The following is a 24,327-nucleotide window of genomic DNA, read 5'->3' on the forward strand; positions in this document are numbered from 1 at the left end:
TGTTAACTGTTAAACTCACAAATTGATAGATTTATTTTATAATAAAAGTAATTTTACAATCTGACGTATAAACTGATAAACTGATAGATTTTCTTCTTTTCATTTTTCAAACAGTTAACATGATAATATTATTTTATTAAATTAATAATGTTAAAGTCACAAGAAATACATGAAAATAAAAAAGTTGACTTAAACAGTTATATTATTCACATGAACATGTAATATTTTTTTAGTGTATTTCACCCAGTGGAGAGAAGAGCAATGCCACAACCCCTCCCCAACCTCCACACCACATTTTTTAAAATTTTTAATATTTTTTTTAAAATTCTTGTTGATTTTATTATTTTTAAACTAATTTAATTTTTCTATTCACTATTCATATATTAAATATTTGATGAAAGAAAAAATAATAAAAATTAAAAAATATATAGTGTATAGAGATTGTGTGAATAGTAAAAAATTGTGTAGATTTTTTCTGAGAGCTATGGGAAGACAAAAAAAAAAAAAAAAGAGGCCAATAGGCCTTCCCACATCATACGAGAGAGAAAAATTGGATCCCAAATCCGACTCTCTAACATTTCTCAACTTTTTATATAACTATAGTACTTTAATATATATATAAGTATATATAAAATATGAGAATAGAAGTGTCACCGTACGTATAACTATTTGTTTTTTTTTAGTTATTGTCTTACTAGTTAGCTAGCTAGCTAGCTAGCTAGTTGATGATTTCCACTCAAGAGTCGGATCTTAATATCTTATCCCATGAAATTTTTAATTCCAAAACTTTTGAATAATTTCACCCTTAAAATTTAATAACGAAAAGCTAGCATATGTACGTCAGCATCCAACATGATAAAGAACAGAATATTACGCATTTTATAAACGAAAATGATGCCATCCAATAAGGTGGAAACTCAAAGAATCTTGCTTTTTAGCGCATGCAGTAAAATATTTTAAAACAAAGTGGTATTTACCAAATTTAGTAAGAAAAAAAGTAGAAAGTTAAAACAAAGTGGGATATTCCAAATTTAGCTATGTCTACCACATTCAATATTTTAAACACTAGCTAGCTAGCTAGCTATTTCCTTGTTTCTTAATCAAACATTTGGGGATTGTGAATTAATCTACATTAATCCCATGCCACACAAACCCTGATCAGACCACATTTTTAGACAAACAGATCATCATATTCAAGTACTAAAATCTGATCAACTTATAAATGGATCGATCGAACAAATGTTACAGTCGATCGAGTACTGATCATCATCTCTCATATTGTCAACATGCATATGCATACAGAATAAAATTAAAGATCATGTGGTTGCGATCATACTCTTTTGAGGAATATTCGAGTGTTTGAGTTTTGCCATTAGAACCAAATACTCGATGATCTACATGAGAGAATTAGTTGCGTGCATCGATCCGAGCATATACAAATACCCATATATATATATATATATAATAATTTATAGATAGATGTGCCTCTTGGACACTTGCACCACCTGAGCATGTGAGCCAGCTGGTATTTCATAAAATATATTACTAGCATGTGTGTAGATAATAAATTAACGATTAAAGAACAGGAATCTAAGAATAAGAAACCTGAAAATCTGTCGTGTTTTAAAGGGGAAACTTTGCACCTCAGACAACAATAATATTAAATTGCAGCTTCGCCCCTATTATATATATATAAGTCAAAAATTGGGTATATTTACCGTGCAGCAAATGAAACTTCACCCCAAATCATTGTTTCTGGCAAGTGACCGGGCAACCGTCTCTAACGACCGGTCCTCGATCCCCATGTTTGTGCCACGTGAACTGCATATGCATGTAGAATGATGATAGGGCATATGTGCGCAGCGCGAGTGCTCACGAGCAAATGTTCCATGTATGCGGGTCATCTTGTCATGGAAGGGGTAGCCCATGTCCCATGATGTATGAGGGTCATCATCCTACACATGAGCTACCTATGGTATATCTATATCCATATCTACGTCTTTGTCTATATATATATATATCTATAATATCTACATATATGGGAGTATGAGTAAGATATAATATGTTCTGTTGTATACAGTTATTTTTATATATTTTTTGTGCACTCTACTGATGTGATTGGCTAAAACAGTTATTTTATATTAAAAAAAATGACGTAACCAATCATATTAGTAGAATGTTCAAAAAATACGCAAAAATAACTGTACATATAATTTATATATATATATATATATGACAATGTACTAATATAATCTTGTTCTGACTAATATTAGTGTGTGAGAGTGGCAACCACACAAAAGAAGAAACAGGGGAATCAAATCAATCAAACAAGATATATCGAAGAAAATGGTCACATTTTCTAATGAACATGTTGTCTGTGGATAAAAAAGAGAGAGAGAAATTGTAGGGGACAATTGTGGGAGGATATTGAATTATTCAAAGAACAAAATGACCCATTGTGCAGTGCTAGCTTTTAGTAACACCTCTAAAAATGTTCAAGTACGAAAGAATTGGTGACTTTTGGGAGCCCACTGGAGTCACATAGGACAAAATGAAACAAATCTAACCACAAAATACCAAAATAAACTTTATTACTTTTCTTGGAAATGACCAAATATTCAAGTGAAAAAGCATAGGAGCACTTACTCATCCAATAATATATATATATATATATATATACATACATTTATATATTAATTTTGTTGGCCTGGGCCGGGGAAAGAATCATGCCCTTCAACATCTCTCTCTCTCTCTCTCAATATATTCCTAAACTCTCTCTTTCCAATTGCTTCATGATGAGGAATCCAGAGGAAAACTCCCAACAAGTTGCCAACCGTAGTACTCCCCCAGCCTTATAACATAGATTCAAGAGAAGGTTCACCAAATTTCGAAAGGGCAAGTTGCGAAGAAGTCGATTTTGGTCAATTTACTTTAACTGAAGGTTGGCATTGTCCTATTATAAATAGAGAGAGAGAGAGAGAGAGAGAGAGAGAGAGAGAGAGAGATTAGGACCGAAAGTAAAGGTGGGTATTGTCCTATACTTCAGAGAGACTAGGAGCAAGATAAAGGGGTGCTGATTTAGATGTTTTTCTACTTGAGGACAAGACAGAGGCACATGGAGAGAGGGAGGGCCCTTCCCTTTCATGGAATACCTTTGGTATTTGAGAGGTTGAGATGCCTTTCTTTGGTTCAGTTATATTGTTTGTAGAGGACAAGATTGTCCTTTCCGCTTTTGTTCTTTCCCTTGTCCATTACAAAACACTTGCTTCCCCTTTCATTTCTTGTCCCCTTCTGTCAACACTCCCCAACACCACTCAACCCCTCTTGAGAAACTACCGCTCCCCCCCCGTCGGCCTCTCTCTCTCTCTCTCTCTCTCTCTCTCTCACACACACACACTGTCATACTAACCTCACCACCCGAAATTCGTCATACTCCAATGCCAATCACCCCCAATTGCACACTCTTGCTCTCTCCCTATATAAACCCCCCACTCCCCACATCATTGTTATCATCTCAGCTTCCGGCTTTTATCCTTGCATTCTCACAACCCAAGTACTTCCACCAGTACTGTTACCACTACTACTACTACTACTACAACTTTATTCTAGCTAACTTTCCATAGTTCCTAGCTCGAGACACACCCACCAATTTCTTCTACACACAAAAGTACAATTACTCCTCTCTCTTTCTGATCTCCCTAGCTCTCGCTACAAAGCCCTCACAGCAAATTAAACTTTCACTATGCCTTTAAGACTATCAGATGCCTTTAGAGCCCATCCTGTCCACCTGTGCCATAAACACCCCGACTTCACCTCACTTCAAGAGTTACCTGACTCGTACACATGGGGACAACTCGACGTCGAGTCTTCTTCTTCATATGGCGACTCATTTAGCTCAGAGTCCGTGCCAGTTGTCGATCTCTCTGACCCAAATGCTCTCACACTTGTAGGCCATGCATGTAAAACTTGGGGTGTGTTCCAAGTTACAAACCATAGCATCTCTCAAAACCTTCTTGATGACATTGAGAACACTGGTAGAAGCCTATTCTCTCTACCTGTCCAGCAAAAACTCAAAGCTGCTCGTTCCCCAGATGGTGTCTCTGGCTATGGCCTGGCTCGGATCTCTTCCTTTTTCCCAAAGCTCATGTGGTCCGAGGGATTTACCGTCGTAGGCTCGCCACTCGAACAATTCCGCCAACTTTGGCCGCAAGATTATGGCAAATTCTGGTACGGTTATACATGCTCATGCACGTGTAAAAGCGCAATATTGTTGTTTGCTTTTTCATAGTCAGTTTTTTTTTTTTCTTTTGGCTGTGTGTGTGTGTGGGGAAAGTACTAAAGCTAAACATAAAACGCATTTCCTTTCCTTAATGCAATTAGCAAAGATTGCAATGACGGATACGGCCCCACAAAAAAGATTCGGAGCGAGAATAGCAGGAAAACAAAATCCAAATGGTTACTGTTTTCCTAGTTTAATATCCATAATGTTAGCTTCTTTCCTAACATATACACAGTGTTCTTAATCTTCCTTAAATATATATATATATATTTTTCCAGTGACACAATTGAAGAATACGAGACAGAGATGAAAAAGCTCGCAGGGAGGCTTATGTGGCTAATGCTAGGCTCCTTGGGCATATCCAAGGAGGATATCAAATGGGCTGGCCCAAAAGGTGACTTGAAAGGGGCATCCGCAGCCTTGCAATTGAACTCCTATCCTGCTTGTCCGGACCCCGACCGAGCCATGGGTCTAGCAGCACACACCGACTCGACCCTGCTCACCATTCTCTACCAAAACAACACCAGTGGCCTTCAAGTCCACCGGGAGGGAACAGGGTGGGTCACGGTTCCACCACTTCCGGGTGCACTTGTGGTCAACGTGGGCGACCTCCTCCACATCCTATCAAACGGCTCGTACCCGAGTGTCCTCCACCGCGCTGTTGTTAACCGCACCCGTTATCGTCTCTCAGTTGCATATCTCTATGGGCCACCAGGCAGTGTCCAAATCTCGCCACTCTCAAAGCTGCTAGGACCCAGTCGCCCCCCACTCTACCGGCCAGTCACTTGGACCGAGTACCTTGGCACCAAGGCTAAGCATTTCAACAAGGCACTTTCCTCTGTCCGCCTTTGCGCTCCTCTTAATGGATTGGTTGATGTAAATGATCATAACAGAGTACAAGTTGGCTAGCTAGCTACTTACCTTCAAATCATGTTAATTTTCATGATTATTATTTTTTTCTCTTTTTTTTTTTTTTTTGAGAATTTTATCCATTATTTTGGCCTACCATTTGTTGTCTTGTCTGTTGTTTTTTGTTTGGCCATGTTATCATTGGTGATCTCATTTCTTGAGGATTGTGGGGTTAACAAAAAGAAAAGGAAGGTGGAGGATTGATTATTAGGTCAATTGGCATTGAGAAAAAAACACCCATAAAGGATAAGTTTATACCAAATTGCATATACTGCATGGGGATGCAAACAAAAGAGCGTTTGGTACTATCTTTTGTCTTTGTGTTGAAAGAGATAGAGGGAAAGTTGCCCGATTTGAATATTCAAATAAAGGACGCAAGCCGACGTGGTTTGCCCTGGAACTGATTCATGAAGCTAGCTAGAGCCTATAGGACAATCCCCCTTTCCAATATATGCTTGAATCATTGAGACGCAAATTAAATTGTTATCCATGGAATACGTTCGAATAACGCTATGTTCAAGATACATAGAAACGGCCAAACATTTTATATATCGATGAAAGAAGCTTGCTTGCAGAATTACTTATAATAATAATAATAATAATAAACAATACCAAAACAACTTTTAAATGATTGTATTTAATTAGGTTACTTATTCGAGATAACAAATCATTCAAAGCTAGCTAGCTAGATGTTGTTCGATCGAACAAGCTCATGTGACGTTGAGATTGTTACTAATTTATATTGTATGCTTCATTTATAGTATTAAAATTTTAGTTTTTTTTTTTTTTAAATATTTGTTTATAATAGTGAATTTTGATTTTTTTAAAAAAAAATAGTTGATCATCGTCAAACACAGTCAAATAATGTTTCCCAAACACGACGACTTAAAAAATCGTTAATAAGTTAACCAATACCATATGAGGCTATGATTGTTCGATCGTGTGATTTGATTTTTCCAATGTGGATTTCGGCGTCATTGTAAAGACACAAGTGTCAGTCATTTCGATGCTTTTTTTTTGAAAATCATATCCTCATATAAAAGCTAGTTGAAGATGATGTTGCCTCTGCAACCACGTGCACGGCCTTGACATTAGCCGGCCTAACACTCAGAGCTACACTCCTTTCTTTCTTTATCATCGAGATAAGGCATTTTTTACCTTTACCACCTTCCGGCCTTTTATCTTTGGGCAGTGATACTATCTATTTATTACTTATTTATTATTTATTTATTATTTTTTTTAAGTATTTTTTTAACATCTTTAATTATTAAAAAAAATTAAAAAAATATATAATTTTATTAATAATTACTTCTTTAACCATTAAGTAAAATAAAAAATTAAAAAAATCACATACAAAAAAATTAATTAATAGATAGTAGGAAGAACCTATCATTTTCTTTTTTCTTTTGTCTCCCGGCCTCCTCATCTTACCCTTTATTTCTAGTACTTTCACTTTTCTCATATATATTTGGTAACAGCTTTAAGCTATCAAAGCCAAAAACACTTCCTTTTCCTGTCTCACCATCACCAGTACTTCTACTGCATGCCATTTATGCATCAAGGTCCATTCATGCATGAATACTGCCCAGGCCAGATGAAGTTACAGTACTGGTCATCTTCCATATAAAATAAGTTGTAGATAAACACATGATGATGTATGTTTTTTTGGGTAAAGAAAAATATTAATTAACTAATATGCACGTACAGCCGAATCCATCCTATATAATATGAGAGCCACATGAATAATAATAAATTAAAAACTGAAAAAGATTTGTAATTGCACGGTGGTTAGTATGAATGCAACATGTATGATTTATTGAGTAGAAAGATACACTTTATCAGTTGCAGAGAGGTTGGATATCTTCCTATATAATCTGTGGGTTCTCAAAGATATGAAATTTGACCTATATATGATGTACCCACTGGATTTGATTACCAAAATGGATGGATACTTGTAACAATTTCCATATTGGCCCCATCATGGACATGACTGGAGTACATCCAAATCAATGTATGATTAAAAGCCTTTAAAGCCTTGTTTTTGTGGTATGTTTCTCCTAGAATAATTGTGGTCTTGACAATTATTAGTAGTATATATATATAGACTTCAGAATATAGGACAGCCACAACCCAAGTTTCGGCTGTCATCTAATTGTGAGCAGTGATCAGATGCAGAGGCTGTCCTACTAAAGTTTGATGCCATGTTCCAATATCTGCCAGAGTTTGCAGCTCCAAAATCTTGATTGAATCGACTGACATTTATCATTTTATAACTATTAGCTAATAATGCAATGATATACTTCACTGTGCATTATTTTCATCTCTAGGTAGCATTAGATTGATTAATGTTGATCAGGCATGTTTGTCAAACATCAGAATCAATAATTAATTAGCTCCTTTAATTCAGGGAATTATATCATAATCACTCTCAATCAAATCGTATAATTAAAAAGCTGGGTTGAAGTATGATTTTATGAATAAGATGTTTTACACGAACTAATTTGAATGCTATCAACATATATATATATATATATATATATATCATCATGATGATTATAATCTCAGCTGCTTGATCTCCACATATTTCACAATCACTTTGACACCAACTCCAACTCGCATTTTAAAGTGAATGTATTTTTAGAATGGGGACAGATTTTTTGTGTCTGATCCCACTTTAGCAAGTCCATTAAGATCATCTAATTCTACGCGGTTTCTCTTTTCACTTCAGATTGAGAATCATATATATGGCCCTACAGCCTAATAACTAATGAATACCCAAAATATCGAAACAGTACTGGATTCCTTGGGTCAATGTCTTTTCAAATGATTCAAGTACCTAGCTATTACCCAACTTCAACTTAATTTATGATCACTCACGTCTCCATCAAAAGGATTCATATATCGATCCTCTCATATTATTATACATAATTTCAAATGAAGATATACTAGTCCAAATTAAGTACGTAGTCGTTCCTTTTAAGAACATTCATTTATGAAATGCAAGCCCTGGTTTTTCTGACAATGACCTGATCAGGAACCCACACGATCGATAGTGATAATAATGGAAACCATATGAGATTTAAAAGCATGACGTGCATGCAAATGCAAGCTGCTTGATAGTTAACCTGATCAAGCTAGAATAGATCTATATATATATGCTTGATGCAGTGACTCTTTAACTAAAAAGAAAGGGCAATCAGCTTTTACATACTTGCATGGACTTTGAAAGCTTGCCCTACAGCTTTAACTTTTTTTCTTTTTCCGTGGAAATATCTATGCCAAATCTTTGCATTAAATTGCCTTTCTTATCATCTATGTGACTTGATGCAAATTCTTGACCATAGTTATAAATTATCAGTAGCTGGCCTGATGATAACGACATCAAGCTAGCTAGCTAGCTGGATCAACTCCATACGATCATTCCTGTTGAAAAATAGTGGTTAGAAGATTGCTCTAGCTTCAGATCACTGGCCTTTTGATTGTCCTTCATGGCCTTGCCCATTTTTCTACTTCTTTGACGAAACCTCCAGCACAGAAAGACGTGTGCACTGAATGATTAGCTAGGGATATCGCAAGTTGCTGATAACAAACCAAAAAGTACGTCGTATTCCTGCTGATGTAAGTCCATCTTTCAGTAGTACTAACTAACGCCTTTGATTTCTGAAGTGACTGAAACTAACATTCATCTGAACTTCATTAATTAACATCTATTTCTTGACTTTCACGCTTTACTCTAAATGTCCACGCTTCTAGCAGTAATTTGGGGCTCTAATCTCTAAACCAAAGGTTGGAAACGATTAGCGAGTCTGATCATATATGCATGGGACTTCAATCAATACATGACAGGAATGCGCGCGAAAGCTGTCTCCAACAAAATGAGGTAAGCAAAAGGCTTCCATGTCAAGGTAGTACCCCCGTTTGGGATCGAAAATTACGCATCCATCATACAGTCATGTATACATGAAGGAGTACGTTGGGATGAAGAGTATGATTAATGCAGCACCGTGGGATTGAATGCAAGTGATCGATCGTAATACGTACATACATATATAGAAATATCGAGAAAATTAGAAGTTTATGCGGCTTTACAAATTGAAATATTTTAATGTGATATATTATTATAAAATGTTATTTAAAGTAAATCTAATATTGTCTTATATAAAATTATATTAATTAATAAATTTATTTTTATAAAATTATTTTGTAATTATAACACTTCGAGTACGAGTTTACTGTTACGTGACGGAAACGAGTTTAGCAAAGGGACGTTGCATGCCAGGTGGCAGTAGTAATGGGGAGAGACTAGGGGACGGACGGGTGAGTTATGGACTTTTACACCATCTAATAGAATTTTGACACGTAAGTATTTTCAAGTGAACGATAATAGAACTACAAACATGTAAGTAAATCTCCTTTTCCTTTTTCTCCCTTTCCTCGTCTCTCTCTCTCTTCTTTCTAGTGCGCTCTCTCTCCTCGCTCTGCCATTGCTAAGGTTTTTTTTTGCTCTGAGGGCTGCGAGAAGAACACAGCAGTGCAAATTTGTTAATTTTTTTTCTCTTATTGCTGGGAATAGAACACTTATAGCAGTGCGAATTCTTGTTTTTTTTTTTTTTCTCTTCTTACTGGGAGTAGAACATAGCAACTTTATATATAGCTTCTTTGAGGAAGAAAAAGAAGATGGTTAATTCCGTGACGATGGGTTTGGGCATTTGTTGGTGCTTCAATATTTTTGGGTTTTTGTTGTCTATCCATAAACGTTTTCAAATTCATAAAGAAAAGCACAAAAATTTGGATGCAGATGCCAAAAAAAATCAGTCGCCATAGAAAAAAACAGAGAAAGGGAGGAGAGAGAGAAAGAAAGAGAGAGAACGAGGGGGGTGGGGGGGAGAAAGAGAGTGGGATTTGCCTGTGAGTGGTTCTATTTTTCTTCTCTTAAAATGCTCACGTGTAAATTTTTGATTGGAGGGTGTAAAATTCCTTTATTCACCTAATCCTATTTGAAGTTAATCTCTTTATGTATATATATATATATATATATATATATATATATATATATATAAATTGTCCAATTTAGGATACCGCGTACACAGACGTACAAAATGACAGAGTTTGAACCCATCAATGGTCAATTTAATCGGACTAACAACGTACCTTTGCTTTATATGCTAGCTAGTTTTATAATACGCCGTTCAATTTAGTGCATTTTTACATGCTATATAGTATATGGAAAAATATTTGCATCAGCCCCACACCAGCACACACTCAACCTATTGAGTGTAAAAAAAAAAAAAAAGTGATGTGAAGTGTGTGCTGGTGTGGAACTGATGCATAGCATTTCCCATAGTATATAATAAATTTTTTATGGTTTTTTCAACCTCCACATATTATTGAGACGACAAAAAAATCTTTTGCATTTATCAGTGAATTTAAAAAACTCAAAAAATGTTAAAAATTGAAGCTTTTAAATTGCAAATAACCTTTTATTAATTATCCCTAGAGTCTAGATTGAAGACCCCTCACCCCTAAGATCAAATCCATATAACAAAATTACAAAAAAACTAAAGCGAGTATCACCTCGGTTCAAAGATTCACTACAGCAGAAACGGTCTTTTATGTCGAATAAAATTATTGTGAAAATAGTCTCAAAACATTTATGACAGTGAAACCAGTGTGGATCACAAATAGCTCTAATATTTACAGTGAATTCTATTGTCACAAATGTATTTCAATTTAGATATAAAAGAGTGAGTTGATGGTAAAAAAATACAATCACGGCAATATGTTTGTACCGTAATTGGAAATATCGCCGTTAAAAAGAGAGAGAAAGAGAGTGAGTGAGAGAGAGAGAGATTATTTCTGAGCTGTTTTTAGTGTCGCAAATAGATATCGCCTCAATTGTTTAATATTTGTGGCGAGAAAGATCTTCACAAATGTGCTATTCTTGTGATGCAAATAGACCGACTATGCGGTCAAGAAATACATTTGTGACTAACTAGTAGTGCCACAAATATAAACAATTTGCTAGGAAAAATTTATTGCCAACTCTGAAACTATTGTTACAAAATACATAAAAAAGATTATACATTTTACATTATATTACAATCCATAAATCAATTACACAAAGTGCTTACTTTTTAACCTAACCAATTACATTATATCACAATCCATAAAGCAATTACATTATCTTATAAGTGTGCAACTTTAAACTTCTCAAGTCATATCAAACTACAAAATCTGGTGTTAATGCCTAAAATCGGCACAACAAACCAAAAGGGTAGAAAGAATCATTCTCAGCCTGCTATGGCAATCTGGACCTCGATCGGTGTGGTGTGGAGCCCCGGACAGTGTTCAAGTGCGGTTGTACAATGTCTGCGCGTACATCCATGACAATGAATAGTAAATAAATACATAAAAGTAAAGAAAGATGGACACGCAAATTTATGTGGTTCGGCACATAACCTACCGCGTCCACAGGAGTTTGGGGAGGGTAGAGTCCACTATAATATGCTTGTTTTACAGTCTTTCATGGTTTCTAAAATTACCCAAGTACTTCTATAACGTAGCGAAAATATCTACCAATTCATTTAACAAATTAGTTAGTTGTCAAGTATGCAATTAATTTAATAATTAAGCAATAACGTAAAATAAATAAATTATATAACACCAAGATTGGTATCGAATGGAAACCCTTTAAAGAACTCTTTAAAGGTAAAACCCTACGGGGCAGCTAAATTCAGAAAAATCAATTTTATTATTTGAAAATCAATTACAAGTAAAGCTCAATTACAAAACTTGTCAATTGACACTCTTACTTGACCAGACAAATGACCTAGGGCTAGGGTTAGGGCTAGGGCTAGGGCTCTTGCAATGTGTGTGTCGTGAGCCGTGTATCGGGGGACTCAGAAAAATACACTAGGGGGCTGGGCGTGTATGTGTTTGGCTCAAATAACTTAAGTCACATAAGTGACTAGTGACCGTGCACATGCCTTGTGCCTTAGGGTCCCACTGGGATTTAGAAGCAAAATAGAGACCCACCACTGAGACTTATGCAGCAAATGAAAAAAGAGCTCCCAACACTGACCGATATCTCAATATATTTTATATTTTCATATTTATTTTATATATACCAAAATAAATAAATAATAACAAAAATTTTATTTTATATATATAAGAAATGGGGCAAGTAACATGCCTATATGCATCTTAGTTCAGATATAGTGTCACTCACAAAAAAAAGTTCAATAGAGTACACCCTCTTATTTGCAACAATCACCATGGATATTCATACCACTTAAGATCATCAATGTCAAAGTTCATGTAAGTGTATGAGTGAACAAACTTATATAGAAAAATAACTCTTTATTTCTTTTTCTCTTCAATATATTTTTGATAATATTATTCATGAGTATTTTCTTCTTATAGATTGATAAGAAACGTAAATGAGGAGAGAAAATATGCACTTGGTTGTAAAATGATTTGTATTGATCTGATCTAATCTGAAATTACAGAATATGTACACTATTTGTAAAAGGAAATGATGCTACAAATGGAAGGTAAAGCTACAAATGGAATGTTGCTTGATTTATGCTATTAGCTTGATTTATGCAATTATCTTCATGACGTCAATACTATCCCTCAAGTTGGAGTATGAAGATCTGTAATACCTAATTTGGATCTGAAAAAGACAAACAATTCTCGACCCAAAGGTTTTGTGAAGAGATCTGCTTGTTGTTGAGAAGTGGGTGAATAAGTGGGAGTAAGAAGACTAGCACAAATGTGGTCACGCACCAAGTGGCAATCAATCTCTATGTGTTTGGTGCGTTCATGAAAAATCAGATTGCGTGCAATATGAATGGCAGCTTGATTGTCGCAGTGAAGTAGTGCAGGTTGAGGATGAGATATTGTGAGATCACGAAAAATAGATCGTAACCATGTAATCTCACAAGAGGTATTAGCCATGACACGATATTCAGCTTTAGCAGAAGAGCGAGAAATAGTGGATTGCTTCTTTGTTCACCAAGAGATAGGGCTCTCTCCATGTTTGATAACAAAGCTAGTGGTGGATCGTTGAGTCTTAGGGCAGCTGGCCGAATCAGAGTCATAATAGGCTGATAATTGGAAACTGCAGGCTAAAGAAAAAATAATCCATAACCAGAAGTGGATTTTAAATACTGAAGTAAACGGAGGGCAGCTTGATGATGTGGCTCACGAGGGGAGTGCATAAACTGGCTCAGAATATTCACTACGTAAGTAATATCTGGACGTGAGATGGTCAAATAGATGAGACAATCAACCAAGCGGCGGTAGGATGCTGGATCAGCAAGAAGATCACCATTAGTGTCATTGAGTTTAAGATGTTGCTCCATGGGAAAGTAAGCAGGGCGAGAGCCAAGTTGACCAGCATCAGAGAGGATGTCCATAATATATTTGCGTTGGTTGAAGAAAATTCCAGCAGGTGATCGTGCTATTTCAATGCCAAGAAAATACTTCAAATTCCCCAGGTCTTTGATTTTGAATGCAGTAGCCAAGTGGTCCTTGAGGGCGGTGATGGTGGATAGATTGTTGCCAGTAACAAGAATGTCATCAACATATATCAGAATGGCAGTGAACACGATGCCTGTAGTCTTGGTGAAAAGACTATGATCAGCATGAGATTGACAAAAACCTGCCAAGGTAAGAACATGAGACACCTTGGAGTACCATTGGCGAGAGGCTTGCTTAAGACTATATAAAGATTTGTGCAAGCGACAAAAAAGTTTCTCCCCCTTGGAGTAATAATCGGGAGGAGGATGCATGTAAACTTTTTCATCAAGATCAAGAAAAGCATTGTGAACATCTAATTGGTGTAAAAACCAACTTTTAGTTGCAGCTATAGCAAGAAGACAATGAAGTGTAACAAGTTTAGCAACGGGAGCAAAAGTATCATGGTAATCCAAACCTTCTACCTGGGTGTAACCCTTAGCAACCAATCGAGCTTTATGGCGTTCAATGGATCCATCAGCCCTGAGTTTGGTTTTGTAAACCCACTTACAACCAATGGTTTTTTTGTTGGGAGGAAGAGGTTTAAAAGTCCAGGTGTGATTGGCTTCTAGGGCTTTGATTTCATCAGCCATAGCAGTCCTCCAGTGAGGAACAACAGCTTGATAATAAGATTGAGGGTCATGAATATTTTTGGAAACAGAGGTGACAAAAGCAAAGTGATTAGGACTAAAAAAATGATAAGAAAGAAAATTAGGTAAAGAATGAACCGTACCTAAGAAAGTCTGTGGAGCAAGATTGGAACGTGAAGATTCTGGAAGATCTAAGCAGATGTAATCTTGAAGGTAGGAAGGACGAGTGATTTGGCGGTGTGGCCGAGAAGAGAGATTTGAGGGGTTGGTGTCAACGGGTTCAAGAGCGGGACTATCAATGGGACTGTCTGTTGGATTGTCTGGATTGGGGTTAGAGAAGTGATCTTGAGAAGGACATTCAAGGAACATAGGATGTGATCTTGAGAAGGACATTCAAGGAACATAGGATTGAAGTCGATAGGGATCGTAGGAACAGTGAGTGGATTGTCTGTGAGTTGATAAGTTGTAGGGTCAGCATAAGGAAAGACAGTCTCAACAAACCGAACATCACGTGAAGAAAAGATTTTCTTGGTGTCTATGCTATATACACGATAGGTGGAGTGACTAAGTGAATAACCAAGGAAGATGCATGAGGTGGCACGTGGTGATGATTTGTCACGATGAACGTTTAAATTATGTGCATAGCATAAACAACCAAAAACACGAAGATGCTGATAGGAGGGGGTTTTATGAAAGAGAAGTTCATACGGACTTTAATGGTGAAGATAGACTGATGGGGTGCGGTTAATCAAATATGTAGCAGTTAAGATACATTCACCCCAAAAAGAGATAGGTAAAGAAGCTTGAAAACGTAAACAACGAGCAACATTTAAGAGGTGACGATGTTTTCTTTCGGCAACACCATTTTGTTAAGGTGTTTCAACACAAGTACGCTCATGAATTACACCATGATCAGAAAAGAATTTTTGCATGCGATGTGATAAGAATTCCTGACCATTATCAGTGCGAATTTGTTTTATGTCAAAATTGAATTGTGTTTTTATCATGAGAAAAAAATTGGTGAGGCAATAAAAAGTGTTTGATTTAAATTTCATGAGATAAACCCAAGTGACACGAGAATAATCGTCTACAATTGTAAGAAAATAATGTGCACTAGAATGAGAAGGTGTGGCATAGCCACCCCGTATATCACAATAAATACGATCAAAAGAACTAGCACTTTTATTTTCAACCAATGAAAATGGTAAACGAGTATTTTTAGCACGGATATAAATATCACAATGAGCATCTTTATTCAAATTAGAAAAATCTTTTGGAGTACAATGAAGGGATGAATGTCCTAAATGAAAATGCCACAATGGTTTAGTAGTAGAGTCGGTGTGAAGAGCAATGGGACCCGGGGCTTGAAGGTGGTATAGACCTCCACATTCCTCACCCATTCCAATCAGCTTCCCCATGTGTTGGTCCTGAAAAATACAATGAGATTGAGTAAAAAAAGTAAGACAAAATGAGGCTTTAGTAAATTGACTCACAGAAATAAGATTGTATTTAAAACCAGGAATAAACAACACATTAGTAAGGTGGAAGGAGGGTGATAATTGAAGATTGCCCATGTGAGTTACTTAAGCCGTGGCCCCTGTGGGTAAAGTAAGAAACTGAGAGTAAAATGTTATGTGGGTAGCATGTGGTAGAAATTTCATAGAAGCTACATGTGCCGAAACACCCGTGTCAATAACCCAAGGCATAGAAGAAATGAAAGCAGTGAAAGAAAAAGAAACCAGAGAAATCATCTGCACGACTGGGCTGAAGAAGATCCAACGATTGCTGATATTGCTCAGTGGAGAGGCCAGGAATTACACTTGCAGTGGAAGGAGAAAATGCCCAAGATACTGCGTTGGCAGTGGCAACAACATGCTTCTGTTTAGGCCTGGAAGTGTTCCAATGGGCTGGGTATCCAATAATCTCATAGCAACTCTCAACCAGGTGGCCTTCTTTGCCGCATTTGGTGCATTTATTGTCATTTCGTGCTCTGTTGTGGACTTGATTGAAAGGGCGAGAAACAACCATGGCTGTGTTGTCGAGTGTGGGTAAGAGATGTAAACGAAGGTGGCGCTGTGTCTCCTCTTGATGAACAGTCGCATATGCTTTAGCAATAGAGGGTAGTGGATCCATAGTTAAAATTTGGCTCCTGATATTGTTAAAGGAATCACTGAGGCCCATGAGAAATTGGAATAAATGTTCTATGTTTTCCTTTGCTGAAGCATTTTCTCGAGCACTACATGTGCAAGAGTTAGGTTCCTGTAAATTGTGCAATTTATCCTAGAGCTCCTTGATGGTGTTGTTGTATGTTGTAACAGTCATGGAATCTTGATGGAGGTTGACAAGATCATGCTTAAGATGATACAATTGCGGGTGATTACTTTGAGAGAATCGGTGGTCTAAGTCTTTCCAAACTTCAGAAGGATTTTGACAATAGATCAAACTTTGGGTTCTGGAACCAGGGTTGCTCCTGGGTTGTCGGCAACAGTGAGGAAATATGGGGAAGTGAGGTCACTGATGAGTTGCGATGGAGTTTGGGTGGGTGGTGGAGCCATGGTGTTTGCGGAAACGTTTCAGAGATCCCAAAGAAAGAATTGCTTTGATGCCATGATAAGAAATGTAAAGGAGGAGAGAAAATATGCACTTGGCTGTAAAATGATTTGTATTGATCTGATCTAATCTGCAATTACAGAATATGTACACTATTTGTAAAAGGAAATGATGCTACAAATGGAATGTTGCTTGATTTATGCAATTAGTTTGATTTATGCAATTATCTTCATAATGTCAATATAGATGCTCTCAAGAGTTTGTCATTTACCTCAAAAGTCAAATTTTATGTTAGGGCCTAGATACATAAGTATTTCTACCAAACACTAGTTTGCGTAACCCTTTCATGTCCATTTATTCATGAATAAAATTTTGCCACAATAAAAAAAAAAAAAAAAAAATTATTGAAATTGCCGTATGGCACCATTTGCTATGCAATTTTGCTTTGAATATAATTTAACCGCAAATGATATTTTTTAGCTTCACTTTGAGTATCGAAATACTTTGGACGCAAAAGTCGGTTTCTATTGATGTGGTGGTTGAAGACCCGGCCTCAAATCTTAACTCCCAACATAAATCCAAATCTTAATTTTTTTTTTTTCTTATATATAATTTTTATGTATGCTGCAAATGGTAAAAACTCGTAACCCGTTCTGATCTCCCGGCCCTTCTTTTGAAGCAAGAACTGCATTGGTGTAAAGATCAAAGGAAAGTGCACTTTCCGATATCATTTGCAATGGATCCATGAAAAGCTCAAGTTCTATTCGGTATAAAGAGCCAAAACTCTCTCTCTCTCTCTCTCGTAAAAAAGAATCTCATTTATCACCTTTCTAATATCCAATATGAGATGTTTATAATACACTTGAACTAATTGAACTAACTTAAGTAAGTAATAAAATAAAAATAAAATTACCATATCATATTTAATTGCCACATAAAAGACTTATAAGCTCCGGATGGCCAGAGGCTTTGAAATATTAAAGGCTTTTTGGGTATAAGGAATAATTTCTTGGACTTATTCTATCCACTTCATGAATTCCTTCTTTCATATATATTTCTATAGACTCGTGATATTTACTAAGTTGAGGGCCCCAACGCTCCTTTTTTCTCAAGAGTGGCACTAGAGCCACCGCTCTCAGCTACTGTTAATATTTTTGTGATTTTTATTTTTTATATATTTTTTAATATATTTAAATTTTTTAAAAAATAAAAAAATTTATAATATTATTAAAAAATATTTACTTAATTATTAAGTAAAACTAATAATAATAAATAAATAAATAAAGTACAACGATAAAAACTATTGGTAAAAATCATTGGTTAGAGTAGTGTTATTTTTTTTCAATGACTAATCGGGTGGGCTTCCATGATGAAGCTGGTGGACTTCTGGACAAGACTAGAAAGTAAGACAATGATAGGACGACCCAAAAGGCCAAAATAATTTTAAAATCAGAATTATGGGTTGTTTTTAAAGACGAAAAAAATTCCAACATCTTCAGTACCATTAATTCTCTCTAATTCCGGCAGGCTGTGGTTACGAACTTACCGGGGACCACAGTTAAAGTTTCGTTTATTTTTATAATTTTTTTTAATTCATCTTATTATATTTTATTTAATTATTATAACTTTTTTAAATTTTTACACAAAATAAAATATACAATTCAACTTTCAAATCTCAAAATAAAAATAATATTAAAAAAAAATATTCTAATAATATTTTATTCAACTTTTAACTTTAATCGCAACTCATCTCATCTTATTTGTGAAAACAAACTAGGTTTAAGAGTATTGACAAAGGTCTAGTTAAAATTTGCCTAAAACTACATGTTTTGCCTAAAACCAATTAAGTCATTCAACATATAACTCCACATTGGATTATCATATATTAGTCAAAATATTAATAAAATATTATTTTTAATAATAATATTTATTAACTTTTTTTTTCATATTTTACAACTATACTAACCATATATTAATTAATAATTAGAGATAGTAATATTAATAATCATGCACAAATTTAGTTAATTAATATTATTATTGACAATGTTAATTAATAATTAGAGATAGCAATATTTTAGAATAAAATATATGTTTTGGCTGTGAACATTGTCTAGTCAAAGATGGAGAAATGTTTGGATTTACTGTAGCTCATATGTGGAGCTCCCATGTCTTGGATTCTCCAATGCAGAAGGTTTTACTAGTATAAAGTCAAAATTTTTAGATGCGTTGGCATTTGGTTAAGCCAATGTCAGTACTCTAATAGTAAGTATAAGTATATCGACTATTAGGTGCGAAACTAAGATTTGGTGTGCAAGAGGCGATTGGCAAAGTGTGTTGTATGTAAAGATGAATAATAATCGATGGAACTGGCCGCCACTGACATTTAACATTAACTATATAAGATAACTATCTAGGAATGACTAAATTATTAAAGCCGCCCATCCAAACCTCTCACTTGAGTTCTGTCGTACTTCATTTTCCTCGAGCTACCATGGCTGCAAGCAAGCCAATGATTCAACAATTTTCCAACTCCAAAGCAGTCTCCATGTCGTAAAGAATAGAAAAAGAGCAAGAAGAAAAAAAAAAAGTAGAAGATAGATAAGTGAGAGTTATTTTGTTATTTAGTCCGTAAAAGGAAAAATAAACTTAATTTATTGTCATTTTCTATCATAGGCTAGTAGAGATGGTGTGTCAGTGTGTGAACAAAAATAATAGATTTAGACTTCTAGAAATTAGCATACTACTTTGGCTGGGTGCATGTTTGAGTGTTGAGGGGACAATCACAAATATTTTAAGGATATTTGAGTGTAAAATTATAATTTTACAATACATAATATTATTTATTAAGACTTTGGGGGGAACCGTCTACACAGTTCCACCCTTGTCGACTTTGATGATCAATTGTTAGCCCAGTAATTGACTGCTGATCTCTCTCATAAAACCTTAATAATTTCTTTTATTTTGTTCTTCACTACAAGAATATAAATTAAACGATCAGATTTATCTCTTCTCGAAAATTTAAGTTGTTAAATTGCATGTGATTTAATTAATAAAGTATGAGTATAGAAGGTCTGAATGATCAATTTGAATTAATATTGAAAATTTCTATTTATAAATCGGTGTGGACAGTACATCTAGTAAAGTGCTTATATGCATGACTTGATTTGATTTAAAAAATAAATTTTAAAATTTGAATCTTACATATTAAATTTTACCATTTAAGTAATGTGGATAATGTGCTGATTCACATATATACCGACTTGATAATAGAATAACTCTTGAATATTAAGTACTCTATACTATCTATTTCATGAGTTGAATGTTTCATGTCTTGGGCATACTTATTAAGATTAAGGAGTCTAACTCGCATGTGAGATAAGAGAATATGAAAATATAAACTATATAATTATCTTTTATTATCTCTTTTCATCATTTTAAAATTTTGGCACAATCATTTATTTATGAATAATTTTATTTGAAGGTCTTTACATTACACACCATCCGCATGTTATAATTTGATTTGGAAAATAACTTATAAAATTTAAATATTACAAATCAAATTATGTCGTGGAAGTTTTATTGTAATGTAAAAAGCCTTCAAATATATATCACTACAGTTATGTCTTCTATTAACATGATTTAAATTCTTAAAAAAAAAGATTTAAATTAACATAAGATAATTTAACCGAAAAAAAAAATTAATATAATATTAAGAAAAGAAGAGATCACTTTGATCTGCTGGCCGGGGCCAGGAAATAATAAATTAGACTTTTTTTTTTTGATAAAAATGGATCATAACCCTTTTTTAAGAGAGGATTTATAAAATTGATTTGAAAAACAAGTCAATTACAATCGTTAATAACTTTTAAGTACATTTTCATGATTGATATGGTCTAATCTAAACGATAAATCTCTAAAAATTTAAGTTTTAAAAAAATATCACCTCTATTCACGACAGAGATTACAAATTAGACTGTTTGAGCCACGATCATTAGGGACTGGCCAACCAAAACTTAAATGCGTTTTTTAAGTCGATCATATGAAAGAAGAAAAGGTAAATAACAGTTACAAAGAAGAGCTATATTAATAATATTATTTTTTATTCCCACGTGCACTCAGATATTATTTATTCCTTTAATTCATGAAAACTAAAGCCATACAAAGGAAAAACTAGCTTTGGAAATCACAGTTTTTTTTTTCTTTTTTTTTTTATGGCCCGGCCCGTGACCTTATAATAACACAACAAAAATACAAGCTGATGCATGCTAGCTAGCTATAAGCTAAATTGTAATAACATTGCAACACCACCAAGATAATTAATTAAACACCACAATAAGTGGTTAAAGCAGACTCGGCTCTCTGACCAGCTTCAGTGTAGTAGAAGGCGAGGAACTCAACATGATCAAAGGGCTTAAAGAGCAAAGGATGTTCCTCATCAACTAGCTCCTCTGGGGCTTTTATGATGTATCCTTCTTTGGGTATCGAAAACAACCCCGCCGAGTACCTTGCCTTCTCTCCCGTCATCATCACTCTATGATATGGAGAGTGCAGCCAACCATTTACCCATGCCTGCATGCATGCAAACTCGTATATTATATATTCTCATGTTAAAACTCATTCTTTAATTAGGTGCATGCATGCATGCATCCCTTAATTTATGGGACACGATCGAACATATATAAAATTATTTCTGGAAATTATAAATTAAAGGTCCAATATCATAACAATTACCAGTAGAGAATCTCCAATCATGACAATGAAAGAGTCGGGGGTGGGTTTGACGTTGATCCATTCGCCATTTTTAGTCTTTACCTCTAATCCATCAACTTCGTTTTGATACAATATGGTCACAATGTTTTTATCTGTGTGTGCTGTGAGTCCAAGCTTCTTATTGGTCTCAGTCGTTTGAGGCCCTGTATATTTCATTACCCGCAGAAGGTAATTGGTCGACCCCATGTGTTCATCCAAATATTTTTCAGCACCTAAGCTCTCCAAAATCATCCTCCTCACTATTCGATCCAATTCTGATAGTTGCTCCGAGAATGACTGTATGGTATTGCTGCATGCCCAAAAGTCAGATTTAAAAAATAAAATGGAGGAAAGATAAATAATTATTTAGTGGTAGACGCGTGCAAGTTTTTATAGTACCGTAGAGAAAACAATGTCTATCCCTTTAGAGAAATGCCTTGATGAAATGATATGAGTTAAGATAAAAGTTAAATAAAATATTATTATAAAATATTTTTTTAATATTATTTTTATTTTGTAACATGTAAAAGTTGAATTGTTTATTAATTTATTTTGTGTAAAAATTTGAAAAAATTGTAATGATTAGATGAGATGAGATGAGAATGGTTGTAAAAATAAATGAGGCCTTAGAGAAAACAATGTTTAATTAATTTTCCTGATTTACCAGAGAGAATAATAACAGTGCTGTAGCATGTATCATGCATGCATATAATTCAAGAAATTTTGTGAATTATTTCTCTACCATTTAGTAAAGAAACCAAAGTTGCGTACAAGTTTCCATTGTGCAAATTTGAGGTTATTAAGGCAAGCCTTTTTTTTAAAAAAATGGGATCGTGCCAACAATTAAAAGCCACCTTTTCCTTAAATATGGTATATAAATATATATATTATATATATATATAATATTTATTTGAGACTAAAATAAGGATGGATAGAAAATTAATAATACCAAAAACTAGGTTTTCCTTCAGGCCACAAGACGTTTGCGACGCTCTCAACTTTCTCAGAGATGTTTGCATCATCAATGCCCATGCTCTCATAGAGTGGCACCATAGGGTATTGCCCAACATACCCATGATACGGCTTCTTAGAAACGTTACGCAGCTTTGTTTGTAAAGGGAGGTCGAAAAGCTCGTCCGTTGCACCCAACAGCGCCTTTCGAAGCTCTAATGGAACTTTATGGAAGAAAGCCTCGAAGCAACCGTACTCTTCGAGTGCTTGTCGGACTTGGCCTTTCAACGACTCCCACTCGGGACTGCCTGGTTTTAGATCATCAGGATTAGAGAAATCTATGGCAGGAAGTTTGAGATCAGCGGACTCGGACCCCATTTTCTTTAATTTGCTACTTCTTTGGTGAAATGTGGAAGAATATATATGCTATATGTATTTATTCTTGTGGTTTGTTTGAACTTTCGGGGTACTGCTTTGTCCTATATATATAGTGTATATATATATATCTATTTTTTTTATAAGTTATATATATATATATATATATATATATATATATGATCTGTAAGTAGATCATACGCTTAGCGTCAAGTATTGAGAAAAAAATGAGATCATTTAATTATGTACGGGACGTCAATTTAATTATATAATCAGCTTGCTTAAATTTTGTCTTTGAAAAATTTTGCTTCAAATTAACCGGGTGTATGTGTGTGTGTGTGTGTATATATATATATATATATATATATAGGTTCGTCATGGATGACACCTCATTTTTGTTTCTTGTAATAATATTGTAATATAATCAAGTTACATGACATACAGAAAACACGTATGAAACTAATTAATGGTTAATATATAGGGTATTTTAGAAAGTAACGTCGGACATGTACAATCGCATGCATACAGATGATCATGATCATTACAGGGTCATATAGTTTGCATCATGTGGTGCATGCTTAATATATAATAAGAACTAAGGACAAGATTGTTTATTGCTGTATATAGGACCACTAGTAATTAGGGCTTAATAATAAAAACAATACGTACGATATATTATATGGCGTACGATATATTATATGGCGTACGATATATTATACGTACTACTCTTATATAATAATTAATTCATCGTACAATGAGTTTTCTTTTTTTACAATAATTATATGAAATGTCGTACAATAATTACAATAAAATATTGAAATTTCTCTTTGCCTCATGCATGTCTGGTAATTATATATATTATAGCACCTTCTCCATCATTAATTTTTTATTGAAAAAATAAATTAATAAATTGTGTAAAATTACAATAGGATCGGAGGAGGTGAGGAGTCTTTACAAACGTATGCAGTAAAACAAATGTTAGCTAGGGTGCGATCGATAAATAAAAGAGAAATGAAATGTCCCTACAGCTATTTTGATCCCATAATTGATCTCTCGACTTTTCAATCGTTAATTGACAATATTAATAAGATCAAATCAAAATTCAAACGGAGTACTGCATGATGCATGCATGCTAGACTGCTAGTTTTGGTATATGTTATTGAAGGCACATAAGGAAAGACAAATGCTATAACTATACTAATACTATATATCCCACTACATATAATCATATATATATATATATTGCTAGCTAATGTAATGGATTTTTTTTTTTTTTTTTACATATTGCATTTATTAATAACGGACATTACAAACTTGACCTAAAATAAACATTACAAGCCAACTATAACATTAATAGCTCCTCAGTACACAACCATGACTAACATGGTCTAGTCCAAACTGCAA

General features: G+C 34.7%; 2 protein-coding genes across 2 annotated transcripts; one reads left to right on the forward strand and one right to left on the reverse strand.

Annotated features, from left to right (window-relative positions):
• Positions 1–3,429: 3,429 nt before the first annotated feature.
• LOC108996105 (gibberellin 3-beta-dioxygenase 1-like) lies at positions 3,430–5,381 on the forward strand. The gene is made up of 2 exons (XM_018971880.2): positions 3,430–4,227; positions 4,558–5,381. The coding sequence occupies exons 1-2, from the start codon at positions 3,743–3,745 to the stop codon at positions 5,186–5,188; spliced, it is 1,116 nt and encodes a 371-aa protein (XP_018827425.1). The 5' UTR covers positions 3,430–3,742; the 3' UTR covers positions 5,189–5,381.
• Positions 5,382–20,927: 15,546 nt separating this feature from the next.
• LOC108996179 (probable 2-oxoglutarate-dependent dioxygenase AOP1) lies at positions 20,928–23,005 on the reverse strand. The gene is made up of 3 exons (XM_018971949.2): positions 22,547–23,005; positions 21,580–21,907; positions 20,928–21,417 (listed from the first exon to the last, which is right to left on the reverse strand). Exons 1-3 carry the CDS (start codon positions 22,924–22,926, stop codon positions 21,169–21,171), a joined length of 957 nt encoding a protein of 318 aa, XP_018827494.1. The 5' UTR covers positions 22,927–23,005; the 3' UTR covers positions 20,928–21,168.
• Positions 23,006–24,327: the final 1,322 nt, after the last annotated feature.

The sequence above is a fragment of the Juglans regia genome, chromosome 7, assembly GCF_001411555.2.
Source record: "Juglans regia cultivar Chandler chromosome 7, Walnut 2.0, whole genome shotgun sequence".
Taxonomy (NCBI): domain Eukaryota; kingdom Viridiplantae; phylum Streptophyta; class Magnoliopsida; order Fagales; family Juglandaceae; genus Juglans; species Juglans regia.

Bases quoted from the DNA above. Each gene is read 5' to 3' on its own strand.
- LOC108996105 (XM_018971880.2), top strand. From the start codon at position 3,743: ATGCCTTTAAGACTATCAGATGCCTTTAGAGCCCATCCTGTCCACCTG. The intron at 4,228-4,557 runs GTACGGTTATAC...ATATTTTTCCAG, and splicing joins CAAGATTATGGCAAATTCTG to TGACACAATTGAAGAATACG.
- LOC108996179 (XM_018971949.2), bottom strand. From the start codon at position 22,926: ATGGGGTCCGAGTCCGCTGATCTCAAACTTCCTGCCATAGATTTCTCT. The intron at 21,908-22,546 runs GTATTATTAATT...TTGGGCATGCAG, and splicing joins GAAGGAAAACCTAGTTTTTG to CAATACCATACAGTCATTCT. The intron at 21,418-21,579 runs GTAATTGTTATG...GCATGCATGCAG, and splicing joins TGATTGGAGATTCTCTACTG to GCATGGGTAAATGGTTGGCT.